Below are 14213 nucleotides of genomic sequence, written 5' to 3' on the forward strand. Positions count from 1 at the left end.
TTTATTGATGATTTAGATGAGGGGATTGAGACCATTGACACCAAGTCGGGATGGAGTGTGGAGCTGCTGGAAGGCAGGAGGGCTCTGCAGAGGGATCTGGATAGACTGGAAAAATGGGCTGATTCCAATGGGATGAAGTTCAACAAGGCCAAATGCCGGGTGCTGCACTTTGGTTGCAACAACCCCCTGCAGCGCTCCAGGCTGGGCACAGAGTGGCTGGAGAGCAGTCAGACAGAAATGGACCTGGGGGACTAATGGACAGGAAGCTCAACATGAGCCAACAGTGTGCCCAGGTGGCCAAGAAGGCCAACGGTATCCTGTCCTGTATCCAAACCAGCGTGGTCAGCAGGACAAGGGCAGTGATCCTTCCCCTGTACTCTGCATTGGGGAGGCCACACCTGGAGTATTGTGTTCAGTTCTGGGCCCCTCAGCTCAGGAAAGAGATTGAAGTGCTGGAGCGGGTCCAGAGAAGAGCAACAAGACTGGGGAAGGGACTGGAACACAAGCCCTATGGGGAGAGGCTGAGGGAGCTGGGCTTGTTTAGTCTGGAGAAGAGGAGGCTTAGAGCTGAGCTCAGCACTCTCTAGAACTACCTGAAGGGCAGTTCTAGCCAGGTGGGGATTGGTCTCTTCTCCCAGGCATCAGCAATAGGACAAGGGGCCATGGGCTTAAACTCTGCCAGGGGAAATTTAGGCTGGAGATTAGGAAGCAATTCTCTGCAGAGAGAGTGGTCAGGCATTGGAATGGCTGCCCAGGGAGGTGCTGGACTCACCGGCCCTGGAGGTTTTTAAACTGAGATTGGACATGGCACTTAGTGCCATGATCTAGTCAATGGACTGGAGTTGGACCAAGGGTTGGACTGGATGATCTCTGAGGGCTTTTCCAACCCCGTCGATTCGGTGAAATTAACCTTTGTGAGGAGAATCCTGAGGTGTGAGAGCTGGCGGGTTCTCTCTCTGTTGTGGTTTGGGTGGATGTGAGCAGGGCAGCTCCTGCCGTCTTCCAAGAAGTGACTTTGGTTTTCCTTCTATAGAAGATCAAAACAAACACCAGTTTTAATGAATTCTCAGCAGCACCTTTTGAGTGCAGCCTATTTTATTGTAACATTTATCCCAGCAGTAAAACAGGCATGGAACATTTGACTTGGGGTTTTCGGAATGCTGATGTCCCTATAATTCAGCTTTTTTAGCTCTGCAGCAGTTGGGCCTCTGCCTTTGCAAACATCTGCAATTTGCCATATTCTTAGGACAGGTTTTGTCTCTCTCAGTAGTTTACAGGGTCTGAATCTTAAATCAGTTGAAAGTATCATCTTGCAGGAAAGAGATTGTGTAGGGCAGCCTGCGTTTCTGTGGGGTGCACCCGACTTCTCGTGCTGTTCGTGCTGCCCCTCATTACTCTGGCACTGGTTTTGGGGTGTCCTTGTCAAACTGGAATGCAAAAGATGAGAAAGGTTTGAGCTGAATTGTTCTCCTTGCCTAACACCAATATTTCAAGTGAGAGGAAGATGTTGAGAGATGATATAGAACATTTAGGTGGGGAGAAAAGTGGGGGAAAGAGCAGCTTTTCTTGGAAGGAGAATTATGCTTTGAGTTTTTCCAATTGACTTCATGTTTTGCTACTTTAAATCTGTTACTCTTAAGTATGGGACACATAAAGGACACGTTCAGTACACCAGACCAGGTAAAAACTGCATGGGATTTGTTGGATGGGAAACTTTAGACCTCTGCAAATCTTAGTCGCCTTGTCAAAAGCCTCTTTAGCTTCTGAATGACTTCAAATCCCCTTCTGCTTCTCCTTTCCACAGCTCGTGTTCAGCTTTAATGACAAACTCTTTGGCCTGTTGGTGAAGGACATGGAGGCCATGGACCCCAGCATTCTCAAAGGGGAGTCGGGAGCAAGCAAAAAGCAGAAGGTGGGTTTTTTGCTCTTTATCTTCCCCAGTTTGCACCCACTAAAGTGCAGAGCTGGGAAACACCAAAAGATGATCCTTGTATGTGCTAACTCATGGAAACATCCTCTCTTGAGCCTTTTGATCTTCTAGATATGCCCAGTTTTGATTTTTCCATCTGTAGAAAGGACAGGACTTTATTTTCTTTTTTGCTTGCCACATCTCATTGAAATGAAATAATACGTTGGTTTTGAACTAAACAAATAACTTTCAAAACCCAGTTTATTACACCCGATGAGCTTGTGCATTCAGTGATGTTTGTTTTAGAGGTATTGGTATTTCACATTCTTCCCAATTATTTTTGCAGTGAAGCTTTTGCTGCTGTTTCTCACCCTCTGAGATGTGCTTGGTGATGCCTAAGGAACAATCTGAAGTCGAACCTAACAGCTTAATGTTATTGTTTCCCTCCCTTTGCAGATTGAGGTTGGTTTGGTTCTTGGAAACAGTCAAGTTGCCTTTGAAAAGGCGGAGAACTCCTCTCTCAATCTGATTGGTAAGTGCCACTGTATCCAAAGCCATAAACAATGCGTGAAGTTTCATGGAGTCATAGAATGTCCTGAGCTGGAGCGACCCACAGGATCATGGACTCCAACCCCTGTCCCTGCACAGGACACCCCACAGGTCACCCCGTGTGTCTGAGGACGTTGTCCAGTCTCTTCTTGAACACTGTCAGGTTGGGCCGTGACACCTCCCTGGGGAGCCTGTTCAGTGTCCAGCACCTCTGGGTCAAGAACCTTTTCCTCATGTCCCACTGACCCTCCCTGGCACATCTTCTGCCATTCCCTGGGTCTGTCACTGCTTTTCAGCACTCAGAGACTTTTACGCCTCAAAATCTGTTTCTCTGGTTACATGAGTTGACCTAATCCGTTGAAAACTGCACCTCAACAGTGTCCCAGGTGTCTAAACCAGCAGGTGACACGACTGGATGTGATCCCTTAGGAACGTGTCACACCCTGTAGAAGGCAGTTTGTAGATGCTCAAGACTCTTAAACATCCCCGTCCTCCCAGTGTGAAGCTCTACAGCTGTACCGGAGTGGTTCTGTGCGTTATCACCACGCTTATCACCGCAGTGTATCTATAACAGACAGGGGTCTGAGTAGAAGAGCGTGACTGGGAGAGATTCCAACAACAGCAGATTGAGCTGGATGAGCAGAAGAGTTACCGTGCACCCCAGGCCTGGGCGAGAAAGGCACCGTGGAACAGCAGCGTCAGCAAACATCCGCAGCTCGTAATAGCTGAAATATTTTGGCTCTTTAAACATCAGAAAATGGTATTTTTGGGGATACTAACAGGCCAACACCTCTTTAGGTAAATCTAATGAAAACCCCATGGAAATAGGAAATTTTTTTGAAAGTGTAATGAAAATTTCAGGGTGCAAAGCACCTGAAAATCCTGTCTCTAGCGAGATCTCCTCTTGAGGGCGAGGGGTCGGCTTCTGGACAGCCCTGCGGCGTCCTTGACTTCGCAGAGTCCTGCTCTTCAGGAACCGGTAACACCTACAAACCGTTTACACAGCAAGATTGTTAGCAAAACGATGAGCTTTCTTTTCAAGAGACAGTTTCTAAAACCTCAACAAACCGAATCTTGATGTGCAAAGACATCAGGGAAGCATTGGTGCATCCTCCTCTTTTTTCTTAGTTAACCTTTCCTCTCCTGTTCTCTCTCCCTGGGGTCCGTGAGCTTTTGCTGCTGCTCTCGCACAGACAAGGGGGACACGTGTCCAGTGGGCCTGCCCACTCACCTGAGCCTTCACTTGAGCTTTAATACTTGTTCTTGCAATGGGCTTCAAAGCACAGCTCTGCTTGGCTATGAATGCTCAGTACGCTGAGGATTTGGCACAGAAATAGAGGAGGTGAGGGGAGCGGCCGCTTGGGACAGCGGGATTTGTCTCCCTCAGCGTTGCAGGAGCAGCAGAGGCTCCTCAGATGCTGAGGTTTGATGGTGCCCTCAAGTGCCGTCCTCCCTCAGACTGGGGCTGGGACTCTGTGGTCTGTTCTGCTTCACTCGCTCAAAAACCAGGGAGACACGAGGCTGTTGTGTAGCCACGTGTCTTACGTCTTACACAGATGTTTTCATCTGGAAGTACAACCAGACATTGCACTGAAAACCCCCATCAGAGCTCCGTGGGCTGAGCTGTACATGACTGTAATTAAGCATATTAACAAGGATGCGGGTTTTAAGAGCACCAGACACAGACAATTAGTTCACACCTGTGATTACGTGATTACAGCCCATTTGGATTTTTAATGTGTTTTGATGGGACAGCTTGAGGTGAGTGTCAACATAATCCAACTTATTGCATAGAGCAAGCAGGGATATTTCACCTAATTAATATCAGAACCATATAATGACCCGTGATCTTCCTCCTGGCGTGTGTAGGTGTGAAGATCTGTCCTGTGTGAGAGATTGATTGGAAACAGGAGAGAGTTTTCTTGTGCTTGGATGCTGCCAGAAGGGGGGGGTGCAGGCTCAGCTCTACAGGAACATCTGATCTCAGACTGGGGTGGAGAATGAGGCATAAATACACTGAAACAGGGAATCCACTGCTCAGGGTGGTAAATACACTGGAACAGGGAATCCACTGCTCAGGGATGGTAAATACACTGGAACAGGGAATCCACTGCTCAGGGTGGTAAATACACTGGAACAGGGAATCCACTGCTCAGGGACGGTAAATACACTGGAACAGGGAATCCACTGCTCAGGGACGGTAAATACACTGGAACAGGGAATCCACTGCTCAGGGACGGTAAATACACTGGAACAGGGAATCCATTGCTCAGGGACGGTAAATACACTGGAACAGGGAATCCACTGCTCAGGGTGGTAAATACACTGGAACAGGGAATCCACTGCTCAGGGTGGTAAATACACTGAAACAGGGAATCCACTGCTCAGGGGCGGTAAATACACTGAAACAGGGAATCCACTGCTTGGAGTGGTAAATACACTGGAACAGGGAATCCACTGCTCAGGGACGGTAAATACACTGGAACAGGGAATCCACTGCTCACTGTGTTAGTGCTACACGTTGCACCTTCCACCGGGTTGTCCCTAATGTGTGTGTTAGAGACACGTTCTTGTTTTGCTGCGGTAGGAATTGAAGTGTCGATCCCAGTTGTGTTTAGACCAAGATGAGCAGCGGTCTAATTCAACCGAGAACTTTTATTTAGTGTATTTACTGATGTCCAGATTCTAACTCATTATTTGGCTCAACTTGAAGTATTTCTAGAATTGCTGAGGGAATGAATCAGTAAAATCCACAGTGGGGGTTTGGCAGGGCTGGATGATTTGGGGAGATCGTGGTCCCCAGGGCCAGTTCCATAAAGCACCGTGTAAGTATGAGAAAATACAACATATCCCGTCTCTGCGTGAGTTGAGGATCATCTCAATCTTTGCTTTCTCTCTGGATTTGTATGTTATTGCTGGTTTTGTGGTGGCTCAGCAAGGTTGTGCAGAGGAATCTATAGTGGGTTCTGATCAGCCTCACGGTCGCCTCGGAAGGGCCGAACGTCATTTTCAATGACGTTCGGCCCTTCCGAGGCGACCGCGAGGCTGATGGGGCTCCGGTGAAAATGAATTGGACACCGTGTTGTAGAGAGATGTTTGATTGCTGTAATTCTGCTGCGCAACATGTTCATAACAACTCCTTTTATTCTTTTGTAGGTAAATCAAAGACCAAGGAGAACCGCCAGTCCATCATCAACCCAGACTGGAATTTTGAGAAGATGGGCATCGGGGGCCTCGACAAAGAATTCTCCGATATCTTCCGACGAGCTTTTGCTTCTCGAGTTTTTCCGCCCGAAATCGTGGAGCAAATGGGTGAGTGCGACGCGTTGAGATCGTGATGCCGTAATGTGGCGGTCGCTTCGGGGTCAGCCTTACAAAGCCTTTTCCTCTCTGTTTGCTCCCCCGTGTCTTTCATACTCTTGTTATTTGGCTAGAGAGGGACAAAGAAAAACCATGAATACCGAACGCTGTACGTGAAGTGTCTGAAGGAATGAAATACATGGTTACTGGGAGGAGTGGGTGACACTGGAAGCTGTGCTGCCATCAGAGACCTGGACAGGCTGGAGAGTTGGGCAGGGAAAACGTAATGAAATAGAACAAGGGCAAGTGTAGAGTCTTGAATCTGGGCAGGAACAACCCCAGGTTCCAGTGTAAGTTGGGGAATGACCTATTAGAGAGCAGTGTAGGGGAAAGGGACCTGGGGGTCTGGGGACAGCAGGGTGACCACGAGCCAGCACTGGGCCCTTGTGGCCAGGAAGCCAATGGTACCTGGGGTGGGTTAGAAGGGGGTGGTCAGTAGGTCAGAGAGGTTCTCCTGCCCCTCTGCTCTGCCCTGGGGAGACCACACCTGGAATCTTGTGTCCAGCTGTGGCCCCTCAGTTCCAGCAGGACAGGGAACTGCTGCAGAGAGTCCAGCGCAGCCACCAAGATGCTGGAGGGAGTGGAGCATCTCCCGTGTGAGGAAAGGCTGAGGGAGCTGGGGCTCTGGAGCTGGACAAGAGGAGACTGAGGGGGGACTCATTCCTGGGGATCAAGATGGAAAGGGGGAGTGTCAGGAGGATGGAGCCAGGCTCTTCTGGTGACAACCAGTGACAGGACAAGGGGCAATGGGTGCAAACTGGAACACAGGAGGTTCCACTGAAAGATGAGAAGCAACTTGTTCCTGGTGAGGGTGGCAGAGCCTGGCCCAGGCTGCCCAGGGGGTTGTGGAGTCTCCTTCTCTGCAGACATTCCAACCCGCCTGGACACCTTCCTGTGTAACCTCATCTGGGTGTTCCTGCTCCATGGGGGGATTGCACTGGATGAGCTTTCCAGGGCCCTTCCAACCCCTGACATTCTGGGATTCTGAGATTTAATAGAATATTTTCTGTTTGGACCCAAACACTCCCTTATTCTCTTAAATGCTCCGTTTATCCCCAGCAGTGAGCCTGAATGTTCCTGTTCCTCACTTACCGGCAGCGGGCTGTCTATATAGGTCAGAGGAAATTCTCTCTTAATGACCCTTGTATATTAAATATCTGTTGTCCTGGCAGTTCTGCTATAAACCCGTGTCCTTCTCGCAGCGTTAGCCCAATAAATTCAGCATCTGGTGCGATCTGTGCTGGGTCAGGTTTGAAATGCTGGAGAGGACGCACAGGCACGTCTTGGAGTTTGTGAAATAAAAGCACAGATTCTAAATATAACTTTGTTTTGGGCTTGGGAAAGGGAGAGCAGCCCCATTACTTTGTAAACATGTGCTGGCAGGCAGAGAAATGGTACAGGTTTTAATTTTTAGTAAGTAATCCGCAGCTGCAGGTATCTTATTTTGTCACGTGAAGTGTCTGGGGATGTTATAGCTGGTCCTCGTTCTCTGAACATAATCTCTGTGGGGTCGTGTTTAACCTTGGAACGTGGAGCTGTGTAATTTCTGTGTGTGTTTACATTTCTCCCCACAAATGAAGCAATCAAGACTTTGATTACAAACCAGATTTTCATCCGAAGATCCGTCCTGTGTGTGTGTCGAGTGTCTCCGTTTCCAGCGCTCGTGGAACTGATGTTGAGTCAAACAGCCCTGTGAGTGCATTAGGTCTGTTCTCAGAGGTTTGGACACTTACAGAGAAACGCTGAAGAAACCCTGGGGGCCGAATCCAATTAGTGCACGATTTTCTCTCTCCTGCCTTTTCACTTGGTATCGATCCGGTAGCCAAGACCTTCTGGGGGCTGATGTTGGTTTCTGTGGCCGTGAGCAGTTGTAACTTCTCTGCCTCAGCTTGAGAATATAAAATCTTCAGTTTGTTAAATGTTTAGCTGCTCTGCGGAGAGAGAAATGATGTTTGCTATAGGAGTAAAAGCTTTTCCCTGGACACTCGTATCCAGTTCAGAAATGTTGCTGCCCGCTGCTCTTTGGAGGGACCGGCGTCCTTGCTTGAAATATTTTTACCTTTTGAAGCAACTATCAAATCTATTAATGGCTGCGATGCCGAGTCCTTGGCTGTGACCATATGTCACGGTGAAAGATTTAGACTGTGGGATTTGGTTCCATTTTATATTGGGGAATGAACCATTAGAGAGCAGGGTAGGGAAAGGGACCTGGGGGTCCTGGGGACAGCAGGGTGACCATGAGCCAGCACTGGGCCCTTGTGGCCAGGAAGCCAATGGGACCTGGGGTGGGTTAGAAGGGGGTGGTCAGTAGGTCAGAGAGGTTCTCCTGCCCCTCTGCTCTGCCCTGGGGAGACCACACCTGGAATATTGTGTCCAGTTGTGGCCCCTCAGTTCCAGCAGGACAGGGAACTGCTGGAGAGAGTCCAGCGCAGCCACCAAGATGCTGGAGGGAGTGGAGCATCTCCCGTGTGAGGAAAGGCTGAGGGAGCTGGGGCTCTGGAGCTGGACAAGAGGAGACTGAGGGGGGACTCATTGCTGGGGATCAAGATGGAAAGGGGGAGTGTCAGGAGGATGGAGCCAGGCTCTTCTGGTGACAACCAGGGACAGGACAAGGGGCAATGGGTGCAAACTGGAACACAGGAGGTTCCACTGAAAGATGAGAAGCAACTTGTTCCTGGTGAGGGTGGCAGAGCCTGGCCCAGGCTGCCCAGGGGGTTGTGGAGTCTCCTTCTGTGCAGACATTCCAACCCGCCTGGACACCTTCCTGTGTAACCTCATCTGGGTGTTCCTGCTCCATGGGGGGATTGCACTGGATGAGCTTTCTAGGGCCATTCCAACCCCTCACACTCTGGGATTCTGTGAATTCTCATTGGTGTCACGTGACTGTGATGAGGAATACGTTAATAGACTAGAGATAATTAGAGCTTCTTTGCATTTTGCTGCAGCTTCCCGTATTCCACATCCCTGGCAGTTAAGAAGTTGCGTGTCAGACTCTGATTCCGTTCCCTTGGTGTTGTCATTAGCCGAATTAACCTGAATTAGCCGAATTAACCTGGTGACCGGGCGCTTTGTACCGCTGTGCGTTGGTGACTTTGCTGCAGAGGAGGGTGAGGCCGTGGAGCCTCTTTGCCGCTCAGAATGTTCCTCTCGTTAACCCGTGTTGCTTAATACAGGAAGAAAAAGCCTCTCTTAAGGACCACGAGTATTTTGATTACCCTGGGCAATGAATTAAAGGCGTGCCATATTATTTGTATAAATACATATAGCCTTACTTGTGCGTGTTTACACACATACTACACAAAGAAACACTTTTCTGGGAAGCAGTTTGACTCCAAACAAGGCTCAGGAGCTCTGGTTAACCCCAGGGCTAAAGAGCTTATCTGAAATGTGACAAAACACAACTTTCTGACATTCATTTTCTTTGTCTTAGTTATAACTTGTTCGTAACTATATTTCAGATCTGAAATGTCAATGTGACAGCTGTTCACCTTTGTGTGTAATTTATTGGGAAAAGGGGAAAACAAAAGGATTTTGTTGCTCTCTGGTGCAGCCCCTGCAGAAATCGCTCGCAGTTCGCGTGTGGTTTATCGAACTTCCAAGGAATGCTCAGGGTTTGGAGCACGGCGTTAGTTAACCATACTGTTCGAGGGTGTAAATGCTGCTCCGGTCCTGCAATCTTTGGTTTAGCCAAGAAAGGAAATCTTAACTCAGCTCCAGCTGGTCATTAAACCTTGCGCTGGAAAATGGGACAATTGACTTTCCTCTCTGCCCACGCTTTTCCCAGACGCGGATCTGCCGCCTCCGCCACGGGGGTTTGGGCTTGTGCGGCTCTGGAGAGAACGGATACCGTTGGAAGTGAAAAATACTGCCACTAAAACCATTTACAGGGTTTGGTGTTGAGCGAGGTCAGGTCCCTGTTGCTGGATGTGCTGCAGGTCTGGGAATGCGGGGGACGGTCACTTTGGAACCATGACGGGACCTCCGTGGATTGAAGCTGGTGGCTTTTCAGGCTACGGCTTCACAGTCATCGATTGGAGATGCTGTAACACCCAATACTCGACTCTTAACAATCTTAATAACCTACAAGTGGAAATAAATCCTTCTCTGTGGATTGAGGAAGGTGCCTTGAAATAAAAAACTCGGTTTTAACACCATCCAGAAGACCTCGCTGCCACAGGGCATCTGGAATATTGATGCTGAGCGTGTCTGGAATATTGTGTCCAGCTGTGGCCCCTCAGTTCCAGCAGGACAGGGAACTGCTGCAGAGAGTCCAGCGCAGCCACCAAGATGCTGAAGGGAGTGGAGCATCTCCCGTGTGAGGAAAGGCTGAGGGAGCTGGGGCTCTGGAGCTGGACAAGAGGACACTGAGGGGGGACTCATTCCTGGGGATCAATATGGAAAGGGGGAGTGTCAGGAGGATGGAGCCAGGCTCTTCTGGTGACAACCAGGGACAGGACAAGGGGCAATGGGTGCAAACTGGAACACAGGAGGTTCCGCTGGAAGATGAGAAGCAACTTGTTCCTGGTGAGGGTGGCAGAGCCTGGCCCAGGCTGCCCAGGGGGTTGTGGAGTCTCCTTCTGTGCAGACATTCCAACCCGCCTGGACACCTTCCTGTGTAACCTCATCTGGGTGTTCCTGCTCCATGGGGGGATTGCACTGGATGAGCTTTCCAGGTCCCTTCCAACCCCTGACATTCTGGGATTCTGGGATTTAACTGAGTATTTTCCATTGTTACCCAAACACTCCCTTATTCTCTTAAATGCTCCGTTTATCCCCAGCAGTGAGCCTGAATGTTCCTGTTCCTGACTTACCACCAACAGGCTGTCTTATAGGTCAGAGGAAATTCTCGCTTAATGACCCTTATATATTATATATCTGTTGTCCTGGCAGTTCTGCTATAAACCCGTGAAATGGAACCCGCATTCCCCATCCTCTCCTGTTACCATCAGTAGGTTAAATGAGACTTTTCCAAGGTAGTTTCTATATCTGAGTAACCATCTTGTGCTCTGACCTTTTGGGATCAGTTGTGGTTTCCGTGCTCTGTTCTTGCTGTATATTATTAACAAAACTCAAGATGAACACTCAAATTATTGGATACTCAGGTATTATTTTCTTCCTTGGCTTCTGCCCGCGGAGCCTTGTCTTTTAAACCATCTTAAAAATTAATACATTAATGTTCTTGAAGTACTAAAAGAGAAGAATAATAACGGAAAGGATCTCATCCGCTCTATTCTTAGGATAATTTTAATGAAAAATCAGTGTCACACATAACTGAGGTGCTGGAAGGTCCCACGGCAGCGATTCCACTGCTCGGAGCATCTTTACCATCAGCGTTTTCCAGGTGTTTGTTCCCAGTCTTGCAGCCGTTCCTCAGGTATTGTTTATTTCGGGGATGGTTTTGGATGAGGCTTTTCCACACGTTTGTGTTTCTCCGGTTCCAAAACCATTTCACGTCACCTCGAGGTCACCGACCGGTGTCGTTTCTCTTCCCTTGGCCATTTGCCACTGCTCAGTTGCCCATCATCTCCAGGTCTGTTGGCAGGTTCGTCTGTCCCTTGGGCTGTTTATAATCCTCAGTGTGATGTTTCTTCATTTGCTCTGCAGCACGCAGTTAATTATTCCTACCCCAGCGTAGAAACTTGTGCATCGAGTTACGTTGTTTTCAAATGAATTTAGTCCTGCCCATCAGTGTGTTTGTAGATCTTGGCTTCGGAACGCGCAGATGAGGAGGCGCGTTCTGTTCCATCTCCCACCGTGTTCATAAAAGCACCACATACCAGGAAATTCAGGATGGAACATTTCTCGTTGTGCTTTAAAGTTTGTGGGACTCTTTTCTATCCGCTTTTCGTCTGCCCTTAAGGTCAGTCAGCCTGTTTTTCCTACATGTTTATGAAGATGTTTAAGATGTATTTATATCTTTATGAAACTCTAAATCTCCCTTTTTTTTCTCTGTTTGTTTTCTCAAACCCTCTGTGTGTGCCATCCTGCCCTTGCCTAGAGGGAGGCGAGTGGCTCAGGCTGATCTAATCACAGAATGGACTGGGTTGGAAAAGACCTCAGAGATCATCCAGTCCAACCCTTGGTTCAACTCCAGTCCATTGACTAGATCATGGCACTAAGTGCCATGTCCAATCTCAGTTTAAAAACCTCCAGGGCCGGTGAGTCCAGCACCTCCCTGGGCAGCCATTCCAATGCCTGACCACTCTCTCTGCAGAGAATTGCTTCCTAATCTCCAGCCTAAATTTCCCCTGGCAGAGTTGAAGCCCATGGCCCCTTGTCCTATTGCTGACTGCCTGGGAGAAGAGCCCAATCCCCACCTGGCTAGAACTGCCCTTCAGGTAGTTCTAGAGAGTGCTGAGCTCAGCTCTAAGCCTCCTCTTCTCCAGACTAAACAAGCCCAGCTCCCTCAGCCTCTCCCCATAGGGCTTGTGTTCAAGTCCCTTCCCCAGTCTTGTTGCTCTTCTCTGGACCCGCTCCAGCACTTCAATCTCTTTCCTGAGCTGAGGGGCCCAGAACTGAACACAATACTCCAGGTGTGGCCTCCCCAATGCAGAGCACAGGGGAAGGATCACTGCCCTTGTCCTGCTGACCACGCTAGTTTGATACAGGACAGGACACCATTGGCCTTCTTGGCCACCTGGGCACACTGTTGGCTCATGTTGAGCTTCCTGTCCATTAGTCCCCCCAGGTCCCTTTCTGTCTGACTGCTCTCCAGCCACTCTGTGCCCAGCCTGGAGCGCTGCAGGGGGTTGTTGTGGCCAAAGTGCAGCACCCGGCACTTGGCCTTATTGACCTTCATCCCATTGGAATCGGCCCATTTTTCCAGTCTATCTGATCCCTCTGCAGAGCCCTCCTGCCTTCCAGCAGGTCGACACTCCCTCTGAACTTGGTGTCATCAGCAAATTTGCTGATGATGGTCTCAATCCCTTTTAGGCTGTTTCTTCTATCGTGGTTCTCTTCTACCTACTAAAAAAGACATTGTACCATGATTTTCCAGGAGTTAAGTTGGTGGTAGGTCTGTACCACACGATCAGGAAACAGTTGAGGTTGAAAAGAACCCACCCTCATGGTCCTGTCCCTTCGTACTGGTTTGATGTTCTCGTTCTTCCCCCCAGTGTTTCACCCACCCTGGACAAGTCTCGGTGGCATTGAGGTGGTTTCAGCTGCTCCGAGTGCTCTTGGGTGAGATTCATGTCCAGGTAATGTGCAAACATCTGGTACCCTCGTGGGTTCTCTTGTTCTTTTCATGTTCCCTGCTCAGATCTCGCCTGCTTGTCACTGATATTAATGTTATTAGCTGCCACATAACACATGAGGTTTGTGTAAAAAAGCATCTGAGCGTCATGTTTTCTGTTGTTGGCTCTTCTTATTTCTGGAGAACTAGACAAATTCTTTCCTGGATCTTCTCCTCCTAGTGCAATTACAAAATGAAGTGAAATGAATTGCTCTTTTCTCTCTGAAGGATGTAGAATGTCCCACAGGATCATGGGGTCCAACTCGCGTCCCTGCACAGGACACCCCACAGGTCACCCCGTGTGTCTGAGGACGATGTCCAGCGGTTCACATGGTTCCCTGTGGCCTGTGAAGCTGAATCTGCTCAGTTAACTCTTCCTCCACGTATCTAAAAGGACCATTGGGTGCGTTTTCCCTGGGGAGAAGAGCTGAGAGCTCCGTGACATCTGTGTTGTCCCTCACCGTATAACCGTAGAGATTGACTCCAACCCACCCAAGCACTCCCCGTATTGTAGAAACGTGAAGTGAAGAAGCGAATAACGTGAGGAGAGGTCCCGTGTGGCTGGATAAATGGTTGAGGGAACGATTGTAGGCAGAGCTGCTCCGCACCCAGCGGGGAGGAGAGTCACGGTGACGTTCTGCAGAGTTCTCTGCTGTCCTGTGTGGTCGTGGATGACTTGGGAACGGACAGTGTTGAAATGAAGCTGAAACAAAGACTGAAATGGGGTCTGATAGATGCAGCTGTGGGTGCTGTGGAAGCTGCTCCAGGTCATCGCGAGGCTGCTCTCAGTTCTCTCTGAAATATTATCGCAATCAGGAGTTCTTGAGGACCAGGAGAAAGCAACGTCACTCCAAGCAGGAGAAGCCAGGAACTGCAACCCTGTCCTCACCCTCGGTGTCTGGGAAGGTGATGGAGCAACTAATTATGGAGACCAATTCCAGACAAATGAGGGGTGAGAAGATGATCGTGAGCCGTCACCATGGTTCCACTTAAATTTGAGAAACAACTTGTTCCCGGTGAGGGTGGCAGAGCCTGGCCCAGGCTGCCCAGGGAGGTTGTGGAGTCTCCTTCTCTGCAGACATTCCAACCCGCCTGGACACCTTCCTGTGTAACCTCATCTGGGTGTTCCTGCTCCATGGGGGGATTGCACTGGATGAGCTT

The 14213-nt window shown here is 49.2% G+C and overlaps 1 protein-coding gene across 3 annotated transcripts in view; it reads left to right on the top strand.

Annotated features, from left to right (window-relative positions):
* NSF (N-ethylmaleimide sensitive factor, vesicle fusing ATPase) overlaps positions 1-14213 on the top strand; it is a 90539-nt gene that overhangs the window by 32206 nt on the left and 44120 nt on the right. For all 3 annotated transcript variants that reach the window (XM_065039888.1, XM_065039889.1, XM_065039890.1), the window contains 3 exons: positions 1805-1912; positions 2366-2441; positions 5615-5770. In XM_065039888.1, the coding sequence (XP_064895960.1) occupies positions 1805-1912; positions 2366-2441; positions 5615-5770 (340 nt within the window). The remainder of the gene's footprint in view (positions 1-1804; positions 1913-2365; positions 2442-5614; positions 5771-14213) is intronic.

This window comes from Columba livia, chromosome 23, assembly GCF_036013475.1.
Source record: "Columba livia isolate bColLiv1 breed racing homer chromosome 23, bColLiv1.pat.W.v2, whole genome shotgun sequence".
Classification (NCBI taxonomy): Eukaryota; Metazoa; Chordata; class Aves; order Columbiformes; family Columbidae; genus Columba; species Columba livia.